The sequence below is a fragment of the Chrysemys picta genome, chromosome 2, assembly GCF_011386835.1.
Source record: "Chrysemys picta bellii isolate R12L10 chromosome 2, ASM1138683v2, whole genome shotgun sequence".
NCBI classification, from domain to species: Eukaryota; Metazoa; Chordata; order Testudines; family Emydidae; genus Chrysemys; species Chrysemys picta.
Genome location: NC_088792.1, coordinates 269,142,268 through 269,169,405, shown reverse-complemented (window position 1 = coordinate 269,169,405; position 27,138 = coordinate 269,142,268). Strand labels below are relative to the sequence as shown.

General features: G+C 41.1%; 1 protein-coding gene across 3 annotated transcripts in view; it reads right to left on the bottom strand.

Moving 5' to 3' along the window:
* The window catches only part of FAM91A1 (family with sequence similarity 91 member A1), a 56,153-nt gene that overhangs the window by 4,523 nt on the left and 24,492 nt on the right, over positions 1-27,138 (bottom strand). For all 3 annotated transcript variants that reach the window (XM_024102620.3, XM_005288781.4, XM_065586084.1), the window contains 14 exons: positions 25,969-26,007; positions 25,704-25,816; positions 23,991-24,109; positions 23,401-23,513; positions 23,041-23,127; positions 21,952-22,084; positions 19,503-19,651; positions 17,733-17,867; positions 15,784-15,897; positions 13,820-13,892; positions 11,614-11,763; positions 11,077-11,184; positions 10,544-10,667; positions 9,126-9,195 (listed from right to left, as the gene is read on the bottom strand). In XM_024102620.3, coding sequence (XP_023958388.2) covers positions 9,126-9,195; positions 10,544-10,667; positions 11,077-11,184; positions 11,614-11,763; positions 13,820-13,892; positions 15,784-15,897; positions 17,733-17,867; positions 19,503-19,651; positions 21,952-22,084; positions 23,041-23,127; positions 23,401-23,513; positions 23,991-24,109; positions 25,704-25,816; positions 25,969-26,007 — 1,527 coding nt within the window. The remainder of the gene's footprint in view (positions 1-9,125; positions 9,196-10,543; positions 10,668-11,076; positions 11,185-11,613; positions 11,764-13,819; positions 13,893-15,783; positions 15,898-17,732; positions 17,868-19,502; positions 19,652-21,951; positions 22,085-23,040; positions 23,128-23,400; positions 23,514-23,990; positions 24,110-25,703; positions 25,817-25,968; positions 26,008-27,138) is intronic.

Here is a 27,138-nt window from a genome sequence, read left to right as displayed (position 1 = left end):
ACATGTCTTTCAGGGTACGTCCAGACTACCCGCCGTATCGGCGGGCAGCGATCGATTTATCGGGGATCGATATATTGCGTCTCGTTAAGATGCGATATATCGCTCCTCGAACGCGCTCCCCGTCGACTCCGGAACTCCACCGGAGCGAGCGGCGGTAGCGGAGTCGACGGGGGAGCCGCGGCCGTCAATCCCACGCCGTGAGGACAGGAGGTAAGTCGGAATAAGATGTGTCAACTTCAGCTATGGTATTCCTGTAGCTGAAGTTGCGTATCTTACATCAACACCCCCCCCCCCCAGTGTAGACCAGGTCTCATTATGTATTATAACTTTATATGATTTCACATGCAATGTATTTTATAAATACAAAATCATTTGTACTTTACATGCCAGATATGTGGATCATTCCACCGATTTCTGATTACACCACTAGATAATCTCCATAATTTAGTACCCCCTTCTAAAAACACACGAAAGCTTATGCCCAAATAAATCTGTTAGTCTTTAAGGTGCCACCAGACTCCTTGTTGTTTTTGTAGATACAGACTAACACGGCTACCCCCTGATACTTACCCCATTCTAGTTCTTGCTAGTTTCCAGTGCTCCTTGCATTTGGATACAAAATTTAGAATGTTAAGATCCTTCATGTTTGGTCTTCGAATTTTATCTTCTGCAATGCTATGTATGTTGGAATTACATCACAGGGCATTTGAATTAAGCAAAAAGCTTCTTCTCTAATGAGTTTAAAGCAGGGCTTGTGTAGGAGTTCAATACTTCTTCAGTCTAAGAAACAGGTATCTAATCCAAATAGGCTTTCTTCACAAAAGGAATTTCAGTGCTCTGAAAATCAAACTCTCCCTTGTCCATCAGCACATTAAGTCAGTTCACTGGTATCAATCTTCTCATATGTGCTACAAGTTCCCAAAGGACCTCAAAGACCACTTGCACTGCTGCCATCTGTGTCGGACTGAGGCTAATTTAATGCACCTAGTTGGAACTACTGTTTGACGCTCCAGGAGGAATCTGCTTCAAGTAGAAATGAAGATTACTTACTTGAGTTTCCTTGGAGTTCTTTCAGGTTGCCTACAATGGCACATGGCCCATCTACGACAGCTACTAGCAAATATCTCCAACAGCTGGAGACAACTTTAGATGGGAAGTGCTCTGAGTTACTACAGTGAATTCTTTCCAGGTATCTGGCTGGTGGGTCTCATTGACGTGCTCTGAGCCTAACTGATCACCATATTAGGAATCAGGAAGGAATTTTCCCCCAGGTCAGACTGACAGAGACCCTAAGGGTGGGGGGCTGCCTTCTGCAGCATGGGGCACAGGTCACTTGCTCGTTTGAACTAGAGTAAATGATGGATTCTCTGTATCTTTAAATCATGATTTGAGGAATTCAGTAACTCAGTCAGAGGTTATGAATCTATTACAGGAATGGGTGGATGAGGTTCTGTGGCCTGCAATGTGCAGGTCAGACTAGATGATCACGATGGTCCCTTCTGACCTTAAAGCCTAGGAGTCTGTGAGATGATTCTGCAGATCCGCATTTATGGATAATGCGCCAACCAGTGCAGCCTAACAGTAGAACCTTCTCCAAGCAGTGCCTGTTAGAGCACACGCGCCCTCTCCTCACCTTTGAATGTTCTGAGGGCGAGGCTATAAATGGGGGCACTGGCACTTTACTGCCTTAGTTCTTTCTATCGCTGACCCAGAGAAACCAGGATAGGACTCTGAGAAATAGTGTGCGGGATGTGTGAATATGCAGAGTCATCTTGAAGAACTCTGGTTATTAGTAAGTAACCTTAATTTCTCCTTCGAGTGGCTCTGCATAGTCCCACTTATGGATAGTTTGGCAAGCGATGCTATAAACTCAGGAGGAGGGAACAGAATCCTAATTAAATAACGACTGAAACACTGCTCTACCAAATCTAGCATCCTCTCTTGAAGCCAAATCCAAGGCATAATGTTTAGTAAACGTACGCACTGACTTCCAAGTAGCAGCCTTGCAGATTTCTCCAATAGGAACATGTTTAAGACAAGCCCTGGAACCCTTACAGGAGTGCAAAGTGTCATCAGTCTTGTCTGAGAACAAGGTCCAGCCATCAAAGAGCAAATTGATTTAACTAGCTTTGTCATTTTTGTGTAGTTCCTCTTTTTGAAGTTAAATGCTATTGTGGAGGTTTCTTTAGCATTTTCCCCCCCTAGCAGGATGTTAAATTTAATTACATTATGATCGCTAATACTGAGTGCTTCAGCCATATTCATCTTTTGGATCAGATCCCATGCTCCTGTACTTGTCTAAATCAAGAATTGCCTCTCCCCTTGCAGATTCCAGGACAAAAGCTGCTCCAAGCAGCAGTCATTTATGGTGTCTAGAAATTTTCTTTGCATCCCTTCCTGAGGTGACATATAGACAGTCAATATAAGGATATCTGAAATCCCCCATTATTATTGTGGTTTTTGCCTCTTCACTGTCACCATCCTGGTCACATGATCGGTAGTGTATCAGTGCTATACTCTTATTGTTCAAGCACAGAATTTCTATCCATAGAGATTCTATGGTGCAGTTTGATTCATTTAAGATTTTTACTATATTTGACTCTGCTTTCTCTCACATATAGTGCCACTCCCTCACCAGCGTGACCTACTCAGTCATTCCTATATATTCCTATACCATGGTATAATGGTGTCTCATTGATTATCCTCATTCCTCCAAGTTTCCATGTTGCCTATTATATCCATCGCCTCATTTAATGCCAGGCACTGTAGTTCACCCATCTCAGTATTTAGACTTCGAGGATTTATATATAAGCACTTCTTACATTTTGTCAATATTCGGTTGCTTACCTTCATGTGTTCTATTTCAATGGGACTCTTACTTTTTATTGTTCCTCACTAGTTCCTACATCCACTTTACCAACGTCTTTCCTATCCTCTTTACTAGGATATAGAGTTTCCCCTTTAATAAATTTATCTCTAAGGGATGTCTCCTCCCCAAATCATGTGCTCCTGTGCACCTGTCAGTTTTCCCCCAGCCCTTAGTTAAAAAAAAAAAAAAAAAAAAAACACCCTAAACTTCTACAACCTTTTTAATTTTACATGACAGCAATCTGCTTCCATCTGGGTTTAGGTGGAGCCCATCCTTCTTGTATAGACTCTTCCTTTCCCCCAAAGTTCCCTAGTTTCTAATAAAGTGGTTTATTAAACTTAAAACTGCCCTCACTACACCATTGTCTTCATCCATGCATTGAGACCCTGTAGTTGTGCCTGTATTTCCAGCCCTGAGCATGGAACTGGAAGGATTTCAGAGAATGCTACCATGGAGGTCCTGGACTTTAATTTCTTACCTAGCAGTCTAAATTTGGCTTCCAAAACTTCTCTCCTATCTTTCCCTTTGTCAATGGTACCTATGTATATCACAGCCACTGGCTCCTCCCCAGTACCACACATAAGTCTGTCTAGAATCATGTGGTTCTCCCAGTCATCACAAACCTAACTATCTATATTTTTAATAATTGAATTGCTATTACCTGGCTGGTCCTAGTAACTCAGGATCTCTCCTTAGGAGGGGTGTCCTCAGTGCAAGAGGATACCAGGACATTCCTTCCAGATGATGTCATAACTAAGGGATTGTTTCCCTTGGCTCCAGCTTGATGTTCTCCTCCACTCAGATTTTCATCCTCCTCAACAGCACAAAGGCTGTCAGATTGGGGGTGGGACTGTTCTACTGTGTCCTGAAAGTCTCCTCTGTGTACTTCCATCTCCCTTGGCTCTTCTAGTTCTGCCACTCTGGCCTCAAGCGTCTCTACAGTGCTCCTGAGGCCCATGAACTGCTTGCACTGCACACACAAAAACGCCACTTGCCCACAGGCAGATATTTGTACATGATGCATTCAGTGCAATAAACTGGATCGCCTCCACTGTGCTGCTGGATTTCTGCCTGCATTATATTTACTCTTGCAGGGCTTTTGTTTTTTGGGGGTGGAAGGGAAGGGAGAATTGGCCTAAATTTAGAGTAGGTTTGTTACATGTAGACGCCTCTTATACTCCCTCTCTAAACTCCCGTTTGCTGCTCCTATTCACTAAGTCCTCTGGTCATTTAGGAGCTGGCTTTTGAAACCTCTGTTCTCCCTGAGATGATCTCCTCTGATCATCTGATAACTCTTGCACAAGTCATTTTCTCCCCAGATGAAATTGGTAATAGGCATGACTGCCAGGTAATTAGTCACCCTAATCACTAAAACAAAAAAACAAAAACAAAACCTGACCTTTCCCTCCCTCTCTATTATCTAGAGTCAAAGAGGATTAACCAGACCTGAATCTATTACTGGCTGCTGCAACCAGCAAAGAATTTGACACAGGTGAGTATGAAAATATGAACACGCCTCATGTAGTATTTCAGAGAATTTGTCAGTTTTCTTAAAGATAAGCTGACAAGAAGTAGGGGTAACCCAAACTCCTTTAGCAGGCTGCAAGAAACCTTCCAACATAGGTAAAAACATCCTATTCCTAGAAGGACCACCAAGAACATCAAATACTGGATGTGACACCACTTCCACAGCAACTGAAGGCAAATTCAAAGTAGATTCCATACGATATACTAATTCATAGACTAGTAAAGCACCCTCAGAAGGAGAAGACACAGAAGCAAAACCCACATGCTCATCAGTTGAAAAATTAGGTTCAAATTCTTTACCCACCTAATCATGCTCAAAAAAAGAGGAAGTAACTCCTCATTCTCTTACTCAGAAAGTGTCAGGCACCACCATGTGAGCTGCAGAGAGATCCGGTGGAATCAGATCCAAAGATTCCCCAGAAGACAGATCCTTATTAGTTGGAATATCACTACTTCATCCATACGGAGGATGACTCAAGAACTCTTGCAGCACAGCCCAATAAGTCCTGTCAGCCTCTCCAATAATTGGGACCTGGGAACATATACATAGGATGAGGCAGCAGAAACTGTCCAAGAGGTTGAGGGAATCCATACTTAGGTGGCATGAATATGGACAATTCAGATCTTTTAACTCTCCCTCTATCCTCTTCTAACCATGGATCCAACCTCTATTCCACTACTGATCTCACCAGAGATAGCAACGGCACCGGAGGATGCTTAAAAGCTGAGAAGGATCTGTTTGGCGATCCTCAAGAAGTCTTAGGAGGGAGAGGCAAAGATGGCTCTGTGAAAAGACTCACAATATCTTCCATTTTACACCTTTTTTCAGGTGAAAGGGATTTAGCTCTCGGAACCAATGAAGGCTTCCTCCTTCTCGCTCTGAGCAATCTCTCACTTGGATCCAACGAACAGTCAGATGTCATAATGAGAACATGCCAGCACAATAATAGTCTTCTTCCGATCAGACATTGACACCAGAGTTAATTCAGGCAATGGTGCTGGTCTGACAGGCTTAAGGATCATCAGCTCTGGAGAGGGGCTCAACTCTGTAATCCTGAAACGTGAAGCCAAATGCAGAACAGGCTTAGGTCTCAGAGACTGAACCGCAGAAAATACATCCAAATGAGACGGAACCAATAAATCTGATCCACAACATTTGGCACTGCTGACAGTGACTGACTTCTCCTTCCCTTTTTAATTTGGAACAGACAGCTTAATCATAGGGGCCTTAGCTGTCAATTGAACAGACAGGGCCTTCAACACTCTAGTAGCTTTAACAGGAGGATCGGATGAGATGGTAACAGGAGCCAGAACCGACAGACTTGGGTCTTTTAGGCATCTTATGCCTTACTAAAAGAGGCAGTTGGAGATGAAACAGACCTATTAGCCTTTGGATTAGACGATCTCCCAGAGCCTGATAATTTAGCAGCAAGTGGTTCCTTAAGCAGGAACACCTGCAATCTATGATGCCTCTCCTTACATGCCCTGACTGAGAAAGTCTGACAAACAGAGGACGCAGAAGGAGAATGGCTTTCTAAGAGACACTTAGGGCAGTGGTTCTCAACCAGGGATCTGGGGCCCCCTGGGGGGGCCATGAGTAGGTTTCAGGGGTCCATCAAGCAGGGCCAGTGTTAGACCTGCTGGGCCCAAGGCAGAAAGCCAAAGCCCGACTGCATGGGGCTGATGCCCAGGGTCCTGAGCTCTGCCACCTGGGGCTGAAGCCAAAGTTTAAGCATCATAGCTTTGTGGGGGCCGCTGTGACATGGGACCCCAGGCAATTGCCCTGCTTGCTACCCCCTAATGCCAGCTCTGGCTTTTATATGCAGAGAACCAGTTGTTGTGGCATAGGTGGGCTGTGGAGCAGGAGCAGCGGAAGCGCCCTTAAAGTGGAGGGGCCTCAGCGCCAAAACCGTGGCCCCGTCCCCTCCCCACCCAACCCCTTCTCCCTGAGCCTCCAACGCTTCTCCCCGACCCTCCACACTACCTCTTCCCCCAAAGCCCCGCTCCCGTGGTTCCTCTTCCCCATCCAAGACCCCACCCCCCGTTTTCTCCTCTTCATCCCCCCTCTCCCGTCCCTCGCCCTTACAGCCAGTAAAAAGTGGGGGGGTCATGGCCCCCCTGTTCCAGCGCCCCTACCGTGAAGTTTTTATAGCATTTGGGGCAGGGGGCACGCTCAGAAAGAAAAAGGTTCAGAATCCCTGACTTAGGGTATGTCTACACAGCCTGCAGCCGCAAGTGTCCCAGCCCAGGTTGATAGACTTGGGCTAGCACGGCTTGTGCTAGCACTCTAAAAATAGCTGTATAGACAGTGCTTTTTACAAACTACAAACACTAACTGTATAAGCTACCACCAACGATTATCTAAGGCACTAGAATAGGAGGGAAAAAACCTGATCCAAAGGACCGGAGCAGTTCATTTCTATCTGGCATAAGTAGCTGGAAGGAACTCAGACAGTAGTGTGCCCACCGCCCCCTTATTTCACCCCACCCTCTGAATGTTCAAAGATGCTGAGGGGAGGGATAGGAGGAGGCACAGATGTGCTTTAACAGGCACTGTTTGGAGACGATTCTACCATTAGGCTGCACAACTCAACACATTACCCATAAGTGGGAATATGCAGGGCCACTTCAAAAAGTGAGCGTAGTGGTTTCCTTCATAGTTTCACACCTTGTCCAAGTTATTATTAGAAAGAGAGGACAAAATAGCATCTGGACTATGACAACCCAGAATGCTTCTTAGCAACAGCTATTGCCAAAACAGGGAGACATTGTACCACACTTATGGTGCTGTATAAAATAGTTATTAGTCTCAGAAATTATAGGAAAGGGCAAAGCCATCATTAAAAGCTGTCTCAGAGGCCCAGTGTCAGAGCAAACCAGGACAAAAATAATTTGAGAACAGCGGTCCCACAACATATAATTTGACATTGTCTGAGACAGACACACATACTGAATTCACAATATTACGGGAGGTGGTTTCCTTTTTATAAGTGGCATGATCAGCTTTAATGGCCTGGGCACAAGTAACAAATCTGGTTATGTATCAGAGGGGTAGCCGTGTTAGTCTGAATCTGTAAAAAGCAACAGAGGGTCCTGTGGCACCTTTAAGACTAACAGAAGTATTGGGAGCATAAGCTTTCGTGGGTAAGAACCTCACTTCTTCAGATGCAAATCTGGTTATGTTATCCCCCAAAAGACCTAATCTTATTAAGATAGGTGGGCCTGTGGGGAACAAGTGGTACTGTAGTGAGGGGGGAAGGCCTCCCTCCCAAATGGACGGAGGGATGGCTGCGACTGCTCCCTGGTGGGCAGAGCCGGGGCACCCACACCCACCAGGCTGGAAGTAGAGGGGCAGGACAGGAACCGGAAGTATAAAAGGCAGGCCCTCCAGCTCAGTTGAAGAGGAGCTGCCAGAGAAGAAGGACATCTCTCCTCCGCTGCTGGAGTTCAGACTTGACAACAACTGCTGTAGCATCCGAGATCTGGACGGACTGCCAGAGCTGCGGGTCACCGGAGACACCAAGGAATTGCTGGGGCTGCCGTTAACTGTTTATCCCAGCGAGATGGACGATGACCCCCAGGACCCAGAAGTGTAGGAAGTAACGCAGGGGAGCCAAATATTGTTCGGTTGTGTTTCTGACTGACAGCTGGCCAGCGTGTTGCAACCAGATTTCCCCACTGACCTAGTGGCAGACCACTCCGCCACTGTTAGGGCCCTGGGCTGGGACACGGTGCAGTCGGGTGGGCCTGCATCTCCCTACCCCTGCCACCCTACTCCTGGGGTGGCAGCCTCCCCACCATAGGCCAAGAGGCCTGCATTCGTTGGCAGTCCACTAGAGCCAGGACCCCCGACTGTTTGCTGCCCCGCCCTGATTGCGCTTATTGCTCTGTCATGAATACAGACCAGAGCCTCCTGACTTTGCTGCCCTGTCCTGTCTGAGGGCCTGGGCTCCCAGACTTTGCTGCCCCACCCTGTTTGAGGGCCTGGACTAATAGACTCGTTACTGCTCTGTCCTGAACACAGGCCAGAGCCTCCTGACTTCACTGTCCTGCCCTGTCTGAGGGCCTGGGCTCCTAGACTTGCTGTTTGAAGGTCTGAGCTAATAGACTCGTTACTGCTCTGTCCTGAATTCCGGCCAGCAAAGAGTTTTACCCATTTTCTCTTTAACATTAACTCATCACTTCATTGTTTACATGAAGAAACACACCAGACTTCTTCAACTAATAAAACTAGAATTTAACAGCATGTTTCATCTGTCACTCAGACTTGGCTAAATTTAGGACAAGAGATTTCATTACTAAACAATGACAGTTTTAAATAAAAATATTTCTCTTAAAAGGGATATGGTCAACTTGATGTTTAGAAGATTAGTATGTAGTACCTGAGGGTACACTTGCCTAGAATCCCTTAATAATATTTAGGATGTTATAATCCTCTCTCTCTTTCTCTCTCTCTCCTTTTGCTTTGAAATCCCTTACAAACAGGGGAAACTGATTATACATGGAGTGGTGACAACATACCAAGTAAAAAACCAAACAATGGTATCTTTCCCCTCTTATTTCAATAAAATTTCAGAAAATAATGAGATTTTTAATATGACAATGTCCTTAATAGCTCTACCATTAAAAAGTGAATAAGCCACAAACTTCTACACAACATTTAACAAAAAAGCCAAAACCAAAAGACAGACCATGCAGAAGTTCCTACATTTTGATTTTTTTTCCTTACCTGGAATGAATAAACAAAGTTAAGAACCTGTAGGGACAGCTTTCTACTGGAATGCAAGAGTTTTTGAAGGCTGTCAAAATGAAAAAAGGAAAAGCTGTAAAACATAGCATGTGTCTAAAAAAGTGCACGTGTCAATGCATATTGATAGTGTAGTGGACTAGAATACCAGGCTCATGATCTTAAGAGCAGCTCTAGAGGTTCTTAACACCACTTGTTAAAATAAAACAGAAAATGTAATACTATCATTGTATAAGAGGTAAATTGCTAACTAAACTCCTACCTGCCACTCCCTGCTTTTTATAACTGCCTGGGTTTTGTTCCATTCAACAAGTGAATATCCAATTTCCTGAAGTTATTTACGTTTGTTACTATGACACAAAGGTGTGGTTGAAAGTTTTACTCAATATTTATAATGTACATGAAGCATGAATAATATATTAAACTTCATTCTTGCTTCTTATGCTAGACCGTTCTAGAAAGGCATGATATACAGTGGTAAGTTACTTCTTAAAATGCAACACAGCAAAGGCTCCAATAAAGGTGACAAGCAAACTATTTACCTGTAAGAGCCTCACTGCAGAGGCCTATTAGGGCCACATCTTCAAATGGCTGTAACACAGCCTCTAAAATTGTGCCCCTAAATCAGACAGTTTTTGCCAAAGAATACATGAACTATAATGAAAAGCCACCTTCAAAAGGAGGAATAAAGATCAGTGGCCATCACTTAAGTCCATAAGTGCATAAGAATTGCCTTCCCAAAATCAAATGCAGTAAAGCGACTACATTATTAGCTCTTACGGAATTTGAGTTTTGCTAGTATTTTGATGATGAGAGGAAAGCTTGTGTAAAGGCTCTCTATGGCTACTTCTCTCTGCCCTGTCCCTCTACAAAGGACTGTATTTATCCACACATAGAGAAGCCACCATTAATTTGAGAAATATAATCTAATCGAAGGTGCTGCGTTTCAGTAAAACAGTTGCAATTAAAATGGTCTGTCAGAGACCTCATTGAACAAGAGATGAAACAAATTACCATCAGAAATCCAATTTCTTATAGTCTCCAAACTAAAATAAAATTCCTTTAAAAAAACATTCTGCTATATTAATCAATTGCAATGTGAAGTTTAATCTACAATAAAGATAAATTGCAAGGCAAGATTTTAATTAGCCTAATCTCTGCTCACACACGATACATTATTGTATGATGCCCACGCTGACAATAGCAGCCAAAGATTCCTAGGACTTGAGCTATAATTAATGAGCTATGGGAATGTATATTATAGCAAGTATCTTGGAACCTAAAAGTGACTTCTACAATGTAATAACATGATCTAGTACTACAGTTTCAACTTTAATTTACTGCATTTCCAAAGCACAGATAAGTTCTGCACACAATGGCTGTGGCAAAAGAAACCTCACCTTTCTTTTCTACATAGTCCATGGGTAGCAATTTTTCTGCAGACTTTCCGGTTTAATTCAGAGCTAAAGAGTGGAATTCCAAAGCATAATTCCAGGGGAACCCATTCCAGTTCTGTTGTGGGTACTGCAAGATGTAAACAAGAGACTGAAAAGTTTACTGAAGAGAACAGCAAACTGAAAGTCACTAGCTAAACTGTACCAAAAGGTTCCTATCTCCCATTCTTTCTAAAACTTACACAATATTTACAGGATAGAACATTTGAAACAATTCTGAGCAAAAAAAAGATTATTTAAGAGGTCTGTATTAAAACACATTAACAGTGTTGCATTATCTATATATCAATGTGTCAAATACATTAACTTTTTTTTGTTAATGTGTACTATTTGCTTAAAAGACAGCACTAGAGGAGATGTTAGGCAATGCTTGTATTGTGTGTTTAGATACTTTAATACTAGATTTCTGACTGGACAAAAAAAATCTAAGGGAGATTTTATCTTCCAGTAAATAATATAGGTCATTTGTAAGATCTTACCTTCAGGGCTTTGCTTAGCTGCAGAATCCACAGATGTGTCTTCAATAACAATTTCAAATGATTCCGTGCTCCCATTTACATCAGATCCTGATGCCAATTCAAGCTCACCTAAATTTAAGATATTTAGTTGAACATTAGCTTAGTTACCTCCTGATGTATAGAATATACAAATTTTGCTCATATGTGATGTACTGATAATGAACCCAAAGTACCTCAAACTATTTACCTAAGGACAGTAATCCAGATGCATGGCATAAAGGAATAAAGAAAAACACAAGGATCTTATTTGGATCTGGTTTGGCACTAAAATAAATAAAGGAAACTACGGTAGGGATCTCCATCACTTCTACTTAAATACACAATTTTGTTTTCAAAATAAAACATTAAAGAGTTGATGTTTTAAGAGAAGATTTTGTTTTGTACTGATTTCTACATTCTACACAATAAATTTATACACCTTGTTTTTTGTTTAAAAGATGGCACATGAATTTAAAGACATTGACCACCAAAGACAAATAGTCTTCACTGCTGACTAACCTTTTCCATCAGAAGCATCACTGAGCTTTCTGTTTGTGTGTCGACTGGAAGGATTCAACATGGTAACATATCCACAAAAATGCTGCAAATCCACTTTATCACTTAATATTCTCAATGCTTTATGAACGCCCATATTCACACGAGAGAAGTCTAGCAAAGAGAAAAAGTACACAAGTTTGCCTTTGCTTCACTGCAAGAAGGTAGTAGCGCAACCAGAGCACCACTATAGTTAATATCCAGGAAGTCAGGGGTAGACTACTGATGGCGGTTCATTTAGGCATTTGGAGATTTCCCTTCCTTCTGTAGCTCCTAGGTTCAGATATCATGATGGTGGGTATGCTATGGGAAATTAGGTAAATGGATACCTCTTTCTTCCCCATTCCAAAAACAACATAGTACCTTAAGATACAGTGGCAACGAGGGATGAGAGGATGCAAGAATTAGTGGGAGCCATTTTCCACACACACACCCTTCAGCTAGATGGCAGAGTACAGCAATTTCAATGCTGGGCCTCACTGATGTCCATCTCTTCCACTAAGCTGCAATCTGGATCTTCCACAGTACTTTGGCCCAGAGTTTATGTGAGGTACTGTACATTATGAATCACAAGATAATACTGCAGTGCTCCCAGGTTTTGAGTCTGGTCACGGAGGAACTACTGGGTTTTGACATCCAGCTGTTGATGCCAGAATGAGGGGGGGGGGGGGGGGAGAGTGAGAAAGACCCTTCTGGCTTTCAGCTCAAAACTTTTGACCTGAGGATCAAGGTGAAAGGATGTGGGCCACTTTGCCAAAAACCAACAGGAGGAGAAGTGAATGTAGAAAATAGCTCATTGTAAACATAAACAAATAAACTGGATTTAGACTCAGATCAGGAAACTAATGGATAAGGTTTATGTTGGTTTGTATTTTGTCCAGCACCAATTTACAGTTTCAGGTGTTAAATCTCATACTTTGTACAGAGAGAGCTCAGCTTGGAAGTACAGCAGAACCTCATAGTTACGGACACCTTGGGAATGGAGGTTGTCCGTAACGCTGAACAAGATGTTAAGGACTTCAGCCACTGGGAGGGGTGGGGGATTGGGGCTGCAGCCTTAGGGGTGTGTGTCAAAGCTTCTGACCCTCAGGAGCACCAGGATTCAGGGCTTCTGCCCCAGGAGGGACACCAGGGCTTCAGCCCCATAGCTCTGTTCCTGGCTTCTGTCTGCAGGGGGGGGGGGAAGGGGTGATTGGGCTCAAACCAGCACTTCCCTGTGGGGCTGAAATCCCGAGCCCCAGCACCTCCCACAGGGCAGAAGCTGGGTACTGTGTTGTGGGACTGAAGTCCTGAGACCCAGAGCTAGAGCCCCAAGGCAGTAAAGTATTTGCGGTCTGTCTGACTACTGCAGGTTCCACAGGGTATCCGGTTGACCGGAAAGTAAATAATTCTGGTGTTTGTATCTTTGAGGTTCTACTGTACATGACCATCATCTTCCTCTCCACCCCCTTTTATCTTCAAAATGATTGACTAAAATAAGTTTAAGAAGCACGTCACAATCAGTAAATTTCTGCTTCACTAAAAGCAAATTGTGCTTGTGCAGACCTTGAAAGTGAAGATTAGGAAATTTAAAAGGGACATCATTAACTTGGAGCTTTTTAAAAAACAAAACAAAAAAAATACCTGTGTTCCATTTTTTATTTTCTGTTTTACAGTTATGCCCCAGAGTAATAGTCAAGATAGTTTAGCTGAATGCACAATTAGGAGCTCACCAACTGCCTAGATGTTTTCATCAGGCAGTGTTTCATCTGGCATCACAGCAGTGATGAGTCTTGTGGAGAATAAGGTAGATTTAAAAGTTTTTTCAATAAACTTGCATGCGACACAAAGAGCAGCAAGGAGGTGCATGTACAAGCAATGATGGGCAATAAAAGCTGGTGTCGTCCCAGTAAGTTTATGCAGGGAAAGAAAGAGGGACAGTAAATTAATTGGAAGTTGGGGTAATGGTCACACTAAGACTATCTTCCTCTACATTTACAGCAGCACCCTGTGGACACTATGTAAGGATCCCTTCAATTTTCTCTTCCAACTTTAATCAATAGCTAGTAACACTGTAATCCTCTGCTATTAGAAAGTGGGCATTAATATATTTAGTTTAGCCTCGCCATACAAGGTAATTGTACAATAGCACTGAAGTCTTTGTTGCAGAATTCACATTAAAGACAGTTACCTCCTTGCTGTTCTGCTTCCTCAAATGGGAAAGGAATATGCATAGTTTCCCCCATTCCGTGCATGCCATGTCCCTGAACACCAAGAAATTAAAATCAGGGAAAGAAATCCATATATACTACTAGAGCTTGCATTGATTTCTTAGTTCAATTTGTTCTCTTCTGTTTAAGAAAGGCCAAATTGGTAACGCTAATGTAACAAACAAGTAGATCAGATAAGACGTTTATATATTGAAGATTGTGGTTAGTAATTTTAAACCAATATTGATGTAAGCAACTCAGAGTTAAAATGTAGTAAAAGAGGAACAGTTAGCTTTGTGTTTTACTAATCATAACTACAAAGTTTAGCGTCATTGTCAGTTTCAAAATGGCATCACAGCATGGAGACCCTCATCCATAGAAATGCTCAAGTAAGTGCTTTTCTTTTTCACTGAGGCTCTTACAGGTGAAGCATTTGGTGGTATATACAATATGAAAGTTATTTAATATAATCCTAAACGCTCGCTTATTTGAATTATTACTTTTTCTTTCAGTTGTTTTTCTATATCTCAAAGATTTTAGCTAAACCAGTGAAAGACAAAAAAGGATTCATACACGTCATACTATGGTATTTATTTTACTAAAACGTTAAAGATAGATATACCTATATTTTTTTTAAAAACCCAATGTAGTAGTTAATGTCAGTAATTTCATTAAAGAACCCTTCATTTCAGATGTTTATGAAGAGCCATAGAAATGCTCTTCACACCAAAAGCAAGAGTGAATTATGTTTAGCTGTTTTTGATTTAGATACAAGACCTAAGTACCAAAGTAGTCTCTCAAGAGGTGTTTTTCTTAGATGAGAACATTTTCAAACAGAACTACCTCTCATCACACACCATCTTGGCCTATAATCCTTAGTATTTTCCTTCACCTTGAAACTGCCTTCTCACATCTCTTACACCTGTGAATCTGCATCTCACCACTTTGCAATATTGCTCAGGTACATCACTTTCTTAGCCCCACTTATGCCAAAACCCTTGTCTATGGCCTCATCTTCAATACTGCACCTCTCTTTTGGCCTCCCCAAGTCCCAGATGTCCAAGAGCCTTGGTTCAAAAGCCTTCTCATCAGTGACGCTGGAACACTTTTTATAGTGGGGGTGCTGAAATCCATCTAATGAAACTGCAAACCATGTGCACTCAAAAGCAATGAAAAAAATTCCCACTCACACCACATGGGATTCTCAAGAATCATGAAATAATGCTAGCTTCCTTCTGACAGCATCAGCAAACTTTTCACAGTGAAACCTGGGTGTGCTGCAGCACCTGCCGCATCCCTAGTTCTCGCGCCTGTGCTTCTCATATGCCTCTCCTGACATCTGAATAACCTTCATGTATCTACCTCATCACATCCATCTCACCTGAAAACCTCTTTTCTTTGTTAAAGTTGCTTAACTTAACCTCCTTTCCAGAGTTAATACAGTTAAAATAATAAGCAAAGAGTCTGGGATACCGTTTGTAGGAAAGTCAGTGAACAAAAAGTTGTGGAAGAGTACAAAAACACCCTAAAAGTTAGTACAAAATTGTACTAAGATACAAATATTATATGATCAGAAAGAATTTCAAATCAATAAAAAAAATTTAGTATAGAACTTTGAAAAAACAGGCATCTACAAAGCACAATCGTGATGCATCCCATACTTGTTGACTACATTTTAATACAAGGATTACATTTTAATCCATATAACTGTATATGAATCACACAACGGTTTTGGTTCAACATTTTAGTGACACAGTAATATACAAACTACACAATAAAGCCAGTCAAAATTTTTCTAAGTTATAAATTTTGAAAAAAAAAAAAAATAGAAAGAGTTTTGAAAAAATTTCAATTTTTTCCAGTTTCATTCAGCCACCTCTTACATTACATACAAGAAATTTTTTTACTGAAATTAAGTACATTTTATCATATTCGTATAAAGTACCTGAATTAGAACGGCAGAATGTGTTAAAGCATCATTCAACATTGTCAATACGTTCGAAGTTAGGACTACTCCTGGGTCGTGACCCCAAGATGTTATTAGTAAGCGATCATAACCCTAAAAGAAACAAAATAAAAAGCAGTAGTAATTGATTGTTCAAGTATATAAAAGTGAAAAGCTAAATCATTAGGCTAATAGTAAAGTGTTACAATTAGGAAATTACTGCCAGTATTTTCAGTAATATACCATCTTATATTGTGTCATAACATCACTTTTATTCCCATGCTCCTGCTAGTGATGGAGGCAGAATTGAGAGGTTTGTAGTTTCCTAACATGCTAGTACGAACAGGATATATCTGTCACAAGTCTTTGCAGCAATGTGCAGATACCACAATGTTCCTTGAGAAGGGGAGATGAAAATATTCTCATATAAATTTGGAAGGTAAGAATATGTGGTGAGAAACTTTAAATTTGCCAGAAATTTGTCAGAATGACTGTGGTGTTCTATCAATGTGGAGTATATCTTCAGAGAAAAATAATGACATGGAAGCACCTTCCTCTTCTCTAAAAATATGGTTGTGACAGAGCCTTGTTTCGGAAGATTAAAAAGTCCGAGGAATGTCTCCTGATAAAAAATGTATATTTTTAACAAAATAACACTGCAACAAGCAATAGTGGAAACAAGACCAACAACATTTTTGCATGGTAACAAAAAAGGATGTGCAGATGGATAAGATGTCCCAAAAAAAAAATTTATTGGTATAGAACTTGAGAATTTTTGGTATAAGGAAAGTCTGCTATGTCAGCAAACCTCAAATCTGATTCCATAAGGAAATTTACAAGGCAGCTACATATAAACAAAAAAATCACCACACATTTGCTAAGTATTGAAGCTTTGGGTTAGGCCTCACAACTAGAATCAAGATCCAGTTTGTTAGTATTATAGAACCTCTTTGTGGACTGGGAATCCACACTCACCTGACCTTTTATTACTTTATTTTTGAGACATGACTTTTCCTCATGCCAATTTTAAAACAAAAAATAGGAATATAAAATGAGGGAGATAGAGCAAAACAAGATCTCTGTGTTTTCATTCCTGATGTCTACAAACACTGATGCCAGAAACTGTTGCTACTGTAGCTACATCAAAGGATGCATGCATCTCTCTGTCTATCTCCACTCACTCACAAGGTCAGTTTCTTAAATGTCTCAATTCTCTTTGGGAAGGGAGACGAATATGTAGTCCTGTTCCTCAGTTTAAATTGATATTTGACCAGGAGGAGATGCTATAATTTTAGTTCAGTCAAGTTTGCCTTGGCCGTTGCAACTTCCACCACCAGGATTGTGTTTTTCATTTAACATCTTTGACAAGGACAAAATGGTAGGAGAAAACTGCCAAAGCTCCTTTAGTCAATCCAAAGCAGTATGAACACAGTCGTCCTAATTGCAGAAGACATCTCCAGGTGCTTCAAAACAATCTCTGTTCTAGGACCCGAACAGTCTCCAGAATAAAGGTGATAGTCTTAACCATCTTCTTGAACTTTGAGAGAAGTGCGCGTGAGTGAGATTTTTATTTTGTTTTGTTTGGGGGATGAAGGAAGAAGAGAGATCTGATTCCCTAAGGTAGAATCTTTGCACTCTGGGGTAGAAGCCTAATCTTTCTTAGCAAAGATATGCTTGCTCCTCATAGAAGGCTGCAGTAGCAGAAGACTTGTGTGTCCAGATAGTACTCCTGAACAACCACCACCATCATCTAAAGTGTTTACTTCATACTAAGAGGAACTCCAGTATGACGCATTAAATTAAAGCTGGGGGAAGTAGCATCAAGTTTGCTGGAATGACATTGATACAAACCGCAACAGAAGCAATGAACAGTTCCCTTGTTGGGAGAAAATTCAGATTCCATTTTGGAAGGGGGAAAAAAAGGGGTGGGGGGGCATACAAAAACGTACCTGAAAAATATCTGGAAGTTTTCTAAGCCTTGTCCCTTTAGATAGCAATAGGGATGGTGGTCCTTGACCAGTAATATGGTAAATATACAATTTGAACCAAACTGAACTAACTTCTGGTATAGCTGGTCCAATATGCTGAAGAAAGATTAATCAAAAGATAAAGCATCATTTGAATTGCAACTAATACAAGTACAATTATAGGTTAGGAAAAAACTGCAGAACTTTGTTATTTTACTACAGTTTAGTACACTTAAACCGTAACCCTTATGGGCAGATGGGACTGACCTCATGGCCAGTAGCTGCAACACCTCATTATTACATGGTGAATCCTAGTTTTAAGCTTCAAACTCACCTGTCCCTTCATTCCCTGGCTATAACAAAAGATGGGAAGGACACTCTTGCTTGAAAGCTAGATTTGTTAAAGTTTGCTAAAGGTACAGTACATGCACAGCTATTGGACACTTGCTTAAACACAATGCTGTAAACAAGCTATTTTATAGAATTTGGTTACCAAGTTGTTGACATTACTTTCCCTTTTAATTTATACTGCACAGTATGTTTTGCTATTCTAAGTTTCACTGCAGAGATCTGATATGTGAAGCTAAGTAATACACTAAGTAAATAAACTCAGGAAGCAAGATACAGTAGCTTCACAGAGGATTAAATAATGTCATTTTCCTAAATTTTTGAAAGCTGATCCCCCTTCTGGAAAATTAAGCCTATGGCACCCCTTCTCCCACAGCTCTGGCATATGTTGTGAAAGGCATATCCATCTTAGTTTATTTACCATTCAGGGTTGTTTTAGTTATTTATTTTTAATGAAAGCTGATAACCTGGAGAACACATGACAAGTATTCTTACACCTTCCCCGCACTTAGTTCTTCAGGCACCCGCAGGGGGACATGCCCCAGCATTTGGGAAACATTGACAGAATGAATCACGTGAGGGCAAGTCAACACATAAAACACTGTAGCACTTTAATAAAGATGCTCTAAGCCAGCAGTTCTCAAACTATGGGGTGGGCCTCCCAAGGGAGGTGCAGGTATGCGTCAAAGGAGGCAACGCTGTTTTCCTTTTTCTTTTCTTTTTTAAATGAGCTCATGCTGTCAGCTCCAGGTGGCTGGGGCTCATGCAGAAGGGCCGTGCATGCCTGGGAAGTGCGGATAAAGGAGACAGCCGGAATAGAGTGTGGTACTTTAGAGAATAAATTAAGGGCTTTATTACACCACCCTTATTGTTATGGCGCAGTACCTTACTATGTGCTACTCAACAGGAGTACAGGGTAGTGAAGTAGGTTCTAAAATAGTATCTCTTCTGGAAGATGCAAAATATCTATTTTGTTTCCTGGCGTTTACACTGATAAGAGATTAGAAGACTTTATATCCAAAGGGCTCATAGTAAGGAAGTTCTAAGAACATGAATTCAAAATGTTATATATATATATGTTATATATAACATTTTGAATTATATATGGGAACATCTGTCACAGAACTTTTTAACTAGAGAGATAATTACCATGCAGATATTTAGTAAATAAATTCAGCTTAATAATAAATATGCACATTATACATCACTAAATTCTGATTTTCATGAAACAACTGTAATATAATAATACTGTTTTACGTGCAAATCATTTAGAGCAAAAATTCTAATGAAGGTACTTTCTATGAAAAAGAGCCAAAGAATACTTTTAACAAAAAGGCAGTTTTCTTTCAAAAATGAAGTGCAATAATATCACAGACTCAGATTCCTTTCAAAGCAGATTTTCACCTGGGGGGTACAGCTGCTGATGGGTCGAATTTCATTGGTGAGTGGCGCCATGGAGACAAGTAGCGTATAGTTTTTGTTTAGAACTCTACTACAAGTTGCAGGATCCAAGCCCAGCAAACTCTCACATCGTAAGAGATCCAAAGGAAAACCTACATTAACAGCATCAAAAGACACTTTGAATACAGCTAGAAAAGGAACATACACAACCAGTAACAATTCTAACAACATATGAATCAGAAAATAATCCAGTTCTTTCCCTGAGATATGTTGGTTCTTCAGGCTGAAAGTAGAAGAGTCTAGTCTGTCACTAGAATACGGAGATACACTATTTTTACAGACCTGTTTTTCAGAGTTGAACTTTTAACATTAAGCAGCTTGGCTTTTGACTGCTTAAGCTAACTCAACATCTTAATCAGGTATTTTCATGACTATGTTCTAGAAGATGTTTTATAACAAAACCATTAAAATATAAAGTTAAATTGGCATCTAGTCTGCTTTGTTCGGGAGCAAAAACATAGGCCAGAGAAAATGGAATACATAAAGAACTAGCTGCTATATTGCTTTTTACTCAATGCTACGGAGATGGCCAATGCCAATGTTTTGGCCAGCAAAGGATTAATGTCTAGCACCTGGAATCCTGGAAGTATTCAAGAATACCCTGACATACTGATGTACTACTGAACTACTACAAAACAGTATTTCAAATCTATGCCAACTTGGTCTCTGATAGAGAAGTATAACTTATACCTCACTGCCTACTTGACCATATGAAGAAAAGTTTCCTACTCAGTGAATTACAAGATTCAATATCTAATATTAAAGAAAAATGGTTGCCTATTCTTCAAGGTGTGGGTGCAGACATGTATTCCACTCAGATGTGAGTGCGTGACCAATGCACCGAAGCCAAAGAACTTTGCCTAGCTGTACCCACAGAGGTGGTACTTGTGCCCTATGGCCATTAGCCCCTCCCAGTGTTCTTTCCTAAACTGCATTCAAATGCACATGAACAATGACTTCACATGTTGGATGTGAGACTGTGCTTGGCATTTTACCTAGAGAGGACAGCCTTTTCGGACATTTCCTTGACTTCTTATTTCCTGTGCGGATTGAATGAAGGATCAGGTGGTTTCTGTGGAGATTATTTCCAGATGGATAACTTCCTGCATTACTACAGCTTATGGAGTAGCACAGTCTGCATCCCCACAGTCATTATGGGCTCATTTGATGAGAGCCCAAGTGTTATCAATTGCATTTTTCAGCAATGTTTCAATATTGGATATTTGTCGGGCTGTGATATGGGGTTCTGTACTTTTACCAAACATTATTTAGTTACTGCAGCATCTCTGTCAGATACAAACTTTGTGAAGACAGTGCTACAATCATTATTTAAATAGTCTTCAAGGCCTACCTCTGATTACTGCTTGTGAGTTGCCTGAGTGGAATACACATCTACAACCACTGACGACAAAAAATGGCTACTTTTCAGTTCTGTAAGTGTTGTTCTTTGAGATGTATTTCAGACTTGTATTTCACAACCCACACTCCCTTCCCTGTGCATCGAAGTCTCTGCTCTTGACATTCGGTGGGATGGAACTATGGAGGGGTAGGTTGCCAGGGGAGGGGCTAATGGCCATAGGGCACAAGTACCACCTCTGTGGGTACAGCTAGGCAAAGTTCTTTGGCTTCGGTGCATTGGTCACACACTCACATCTGAGTGGAATACATGTCTGCACCCACACTTTGAAGAACAGGCAACCATTTTTCTTTAATATTAGATATTGAATCTTATAATTCACTGAGTAGGAAACTTTTCTTCATATGGTCAAGTAGGCAGTGAGGTATAAGTTATACTTCTCTAAATTTGGGGTATATTTCAGGCCCACAGAGATACTGAACTAGCAGCAAGAAAAAAGTTTTGGGGGCTCATCTTGACGATGGATTTTTGCAGTGAAGCATGTTTGGAATTTTTTTGAGGGGAGGGGGATTTTCACAGGCATAAATGGCAACTAGGCATTCAGCACCTGTGTGTGTGAGAGGGGTGGGGGCAATGGAGAGTTGTGCCGAACTCCCTTCTGTGCCTTTGAAATATCTCCACTTAATACATTTAGTCATGCAGAAATATTCCTCCTTTACAACCCTTGAATGTTTGTGGTTTGGAACCAGCTCCCTCCCACACCAGCCCAGTTTGTCCTTGGTCTTGCAGTGAAATCAATCTAGTGTTTCGAACACCAATCTACTGTCATGTAAGTGACTGATGTGTCAAATGTGACAAGGATGGATCACCGGAGGCTCAAAACAGGCAGGAGTGGACTGTAAGACCCAATTTCAGGAAAGCACCCATTCAGAAAGGGCACTTAGTGAGAAAACTCTTTTTAAAGAGAACACATGATAAACAAACTTAACTCCGAGAGATTGGACAGTTTTCCCAAAACAGTAACTTTCACTGTACCATTATTTGGATGTTCAGGTTGTGCAGCTTGTGCTACTAGGTCCTTGTTATGCCGCAAAAACAGTATTGTGTTTCTCAAAGTAAGTGCATGATCAAAGTATCTCTGTGCCTCCCCTTCACCTGTGCTTTGAACCTAAACAAAAAATAATATGAATGTGTATGTTGTATACTGTTTCTCTAAATACCAGTTCCACAAATACTAGATTAAGAAGTTATTACAAACATTCTACAGTCAGCATTTAAAAGGTGCAATGCATTGAAGTTTTTCAGCAAGAATGATCTACAGCAAGCAACCATCAGGTTAAGTGAAAGCTGGCAAAGCTTGTCAAATACTGTAATGTTAAGTATATTAGCGTGACATTAAAACTGGGGGAAGGAGAGGAATCCCAAAAAATATATCAAACAACTTCAGTTGTATTGTATCATCATTGTTCAATATAAAACTTACCACTTAAGGGGCTTCTGTGAAAGGATGCTATAATAAAGTCATAGCAATTACAGAAAAAAAATGTACAAGTATACAACTGTACAGTCATCTTAAGGAATTAGTTGGTTTGTTTAAAAATATGATATAAGATCTAAAGGTTTAAAAAAATTAAATTTTAAAACAACAGATCTGGAAAATTATGGTTTGCAACTTCCAATCTTTAATGATCAAGTTTCAAAAGCATGTGCATACAAAAGTGTATGCACATTTTTGAGATACCCAAATCCAGCACACAAAAAACCAATGCTAGCACACAAGTTAGTGGTTGTGTGCACATGTATCTACAGATGCATGCACACAAGGGTTTGTGAGGTTTAGTGTATTTGCTATCTTCACTTAGCGATTGCACTTTTATACATGCACTTCTGATAATGTGGCCTTAAAAAAAAAAAACAGTCATTACTGGCACAGACATATAGGATAGTCTCCATTTTAATGGAACATGTGTTCCTACCAATATTATTATGTACAAAGAGGGGTAACATATCCTAAATCAAAAACACAAGACCAAAAATACATATCAAATACTGATAGTGTAAAACACACACACACAGAAACATCTTAAGCTCTGAAAAACTTTACACTGTACACAAGAGAGTTACCTTTTCAAGTTCCACAAGAAAACTGTCCAGAGACTCATCTGATAATTTTCCAACTTCAAACATAGTTACTGCATGACTTTTCAAGTTCTGCAACAATATAATCCAAATATATTGTATATAAGATTTTTATATTCACAATATAAATTTCACAGATTCTTATCTCGGTGAGTAGGAGATTTAACATATTTTATTTTACAAAAACATGACAAAATTTGCTTAAACAAATGATCATTAAAGTTGCTAAACAATTGAAACAAAAGGTTCTAAAATCATCAGAGCTGCATTATACTAAAAACCAAGACTTAAAATGTTTTCTACACATTTGATCTTCACATAGACAAACTGAACAATCTGACATACTGGTGAAAGATTCCCCATCATTAGAAAGGCAGTGAGAGTTGAATCAAACAGGAAGGCAATACGCTTTGTGTGTCCACTAGACAGACTCAAGCTGCTCACGCTGGCTGTGTCAGCTAATAAAACAAAGAAAGAATTTGTAATTTTATTTTTATTTAAGAATAAAGACATTTTCTTTAAGCAAGCCTTAAAATCATAGAACTAGAGCTACGTATGAACTAAACAAATAAAGCATAAAGCCCACACTATGCCATACCGAGTCTTATGCATATTTCCTTGCTATTATTGCAACACTATATAACTCTCATCAAATTAAAAATTTAATTTTGCAGTAATTTTATTTTCATTCAGGAAGAATTCTACTAACATTCCTAATACAGATTGGTTAAAACAGCACTTTTTTGAGATGGGGGAGGTGGGGAGATGCAACAAGAATAAAAAGTGGGAAAATAACTCAATGTATTTCCACGATCTGCCTCTCTCTCTCTACATATTCTGGTTGGGTCTATGAATAATTAGCATTTATAACCTCAAGGCATTTTACAAACATTAACTAATTGATGGTAATGTATCAATTCAATATAGGTGCTAACCTGGATCATCTTGACTGTTGGTGTCAGTATCTGTAGCTGATGAACAAGCTTCCTGTACAAGAGTCCTGTTTTCCCCACTTTCCCATGAAAGCAGCATCTTTTGCGGATCCAAAGTACTCCTATTAACATAAAGTCTGTATCTATTATCACTGTAGCACCATGGCAGCAGCTCTGCCTGCTAATCTCACGGTCCTATCAAAGCGAGATCAAACATTTCACACCAATGTAGAATGCCTATCTGTTGATCCAGCTCCTGCCCTCAAACTATCCCTCAGCCAGAGGTCTGAATTCTTCAACTGATGACTACAAAAAAATTCAAACAGGTTTTATTTATTTCTTGATAATAAGAATGCCCAAGTATTGCAAGGTGTCTTGCCAACCACAGAAATGCACCGCCGATTACAAGTACACACACCACCAGCCGCACTGAGATAGGCTGTCATGGAACTACCATGGAAATGACTACTTTTAGTTTTTAAAATCAGGAAAGAATCTTAAAGTTCTAAAGACACAAATCAAAATACAGAATAATTACAAATTCACAGCCATAAAACATTAAAGCAAGTATATACTTCTTGGTTTTGAAACACAGACTAAGTATTCTAAACCAAAATGCCAACACTTAAAATATTATTTGCAGCACCTATCAGCGAATTTTACCACCAATAACCCTCACATATACCCAAGAGCTACATATATGTTATTCTCATTTTATATATAGAAAATGAAGGAAAATAATTAAATTATTGCCAGGACCACAAAGGGTATCACAGTGCCAGAATCAAGGGTAGAATTTAGAACAGGGGTCTCAAACTCAAATGACCATGAGGGTCACATGAGGACTAGTACATTGGCCTGAGGGCCACATGACTGACACCTCCCCCCTGCCGCCCTCGGCCCCGCCCCCACTCCACCCCTTCCATGAGGCCCCGCCCCTGCCCCGCCTCTTCCCACCCCTTCCCTGCCCCCATTCCAACCCCTTCCCCGAAATCCCCACCCCAACTCTGCCCCCTCCCTGCTCCCAGGGGGTGCAGGAGGAGTGTAGGGTGTGGCGGGGGCTCAGGGCAAGGAGTTGAGGTGTGGGGTGCAGGAGGGGTGAGGGGTACAGCAAGGAGTCAGGGTGCGGCAGGGGGCTCAGGGCAGTGGGTTGGGATGCAGGAGGGGTGCGGGGTGAGGCGGGGGGTTCAGGGCAGGAGGTCGGGGTGCAGGGTGCGGCAGGGGTCTCAGGGCAGGGGGTTAGGATGCAAGAGGAGTTCGGGGGGCAGGATCGGGCCCGGAGCGTACCGGGGGCAGGGCAGGGCAGGCTCCCTGCCTGCCCTGCCCCCGTGCTGCTAGGGGCTGTGTGTTGCTGTTGCTTCAGGCACCGCCCCCCGCAGCTCCCATTGGCCGCAGTTCCCCGTTCCCAGCCAATTGGAGCTTCTGGGGGCGCTGCCTGAAGCAACAGCAACACACAGCCCCTCTGCCCCCTCTTCCCCACGTTCCAGCTTCTTCCCAGAGCAGCGCGGGGCAGGGCAGGCAGGCAGGGAGCCTGCCCTGCCCCTGGTGCACGTCCGGCCGGAGCCGCTCTAGGTAAACACTGGAGGAGGGCGGTGGGGCTGCGAGGGGCTCGCGGGCCACGTGTTTGAGACCCCTGATTTAGAATGTACCACCTCCCAGCTCTGTAGTCAAAACTATACTTTCCAAGTAGCTCAAGAAACGTGGCAAGATACCTACTTCAGTCGATTTATAGAAGGAATGTTCCTCCATGATGAATGAAGATTTTCCAGATTCATTACTTGGCCTTTTTTGTGGGCAAAACCCAATCGACAATACATGGACACAGCATTCTGAAGAGACAGAAAGACACACAAGGGATCAATAAAAAACTGGTAAGTTTCACAACGTAGTTTTAGTATCTATTTAAGAAGCCATGTAGTAAAACATTGGAGGATTTTCACTTTGGACAATTAGATGCTTTGGATGTACTATTCAGACATACCTTCACCAGTGATAAGTCTATCTCTAGAACATTTGCAAGCTGAAAAATAGGAAACAGATAAGAGACAAAATAAGAATAATTGATAAGTGATTCCAGGAATCATTTGCTACTAGCCAAGAACACCTTTTCTAGTACAAGTTGTACAATCTATTGTCATTTCACAAGTGGTTAAGAGAAAGGAAAAGAAATGCTGAAACCTTAGTCCAATACTCCCTTCCTTGAGTAGCAAGAGATTCAGGATCAAATACTCCACTGTGTTACTCCTTGTGCAGTCATTTACACCAGGGTAGACTACATGCAAAGTGGATGTAAAATGTTATCATTTCAATTGATTTATTGAAGCATTTTACACCCACTATACACAGTAAATGAGTACACAGGGCATTGGAGAATCAGGCCTAGTCTTACAACCTGATTCTGTTTTGAGATGGGACCATGTAAAATCTACTCCCCAGGCTTTCACTGTCCCATCCATTCACTTTGGTGACGAAGATAAAAATTTAATACTTTTTACTCCTGTTAACACAACAGAATCAATCCAACTATGAGAGGGGGAAGCTGGGTTCCATTTTTTCTTGTGCATCATCAACTAAGTTCCAATCACAGGTTTAATCTATAAGTTACCCGTGGGCAAACCCACTTAAGGCAATAGAGTTGTATATGCCCTGAACGAAGGACATAATTCGGCCTGCAGAATCTTTATTATAAAAGATTGAAGAACTCCGCTTGGCCCTCAGGAACCCCACAATGCCTTTTTGCAATCACTTTTCCAAAGTGAAAATGGACCTCTAAGAAGAGACAACAAAGTAAATAAGCAACCAGTATTATGAATATTAACTATTTGCAAGGATTGTTCACTAAAACTCCCACCCCATGTTGTTCCTATGCACTGCTCTTTTTGCCAGGGGAAAGGTAGTACTATTTATGAAAAAAAAAAAAAACGTTGTGTGCTTTTTAATATTTTAATCAAAAGCAACTAGTACATTCCCTAAAGCAATGACTATTGTTTCAAATCTCTTATCCCTAGACTCATCTCTGGAAAGCTACATACCGTCATATGGCTGTGGAGATGGACACTGACAAGAGGAAATGCATTTCTCCCTAACTGCCTTTCAAGTATTTGACCAGCCTGTTTCTTGGCCCTTCCAGTTTCCCTCACCTCCCTGATGC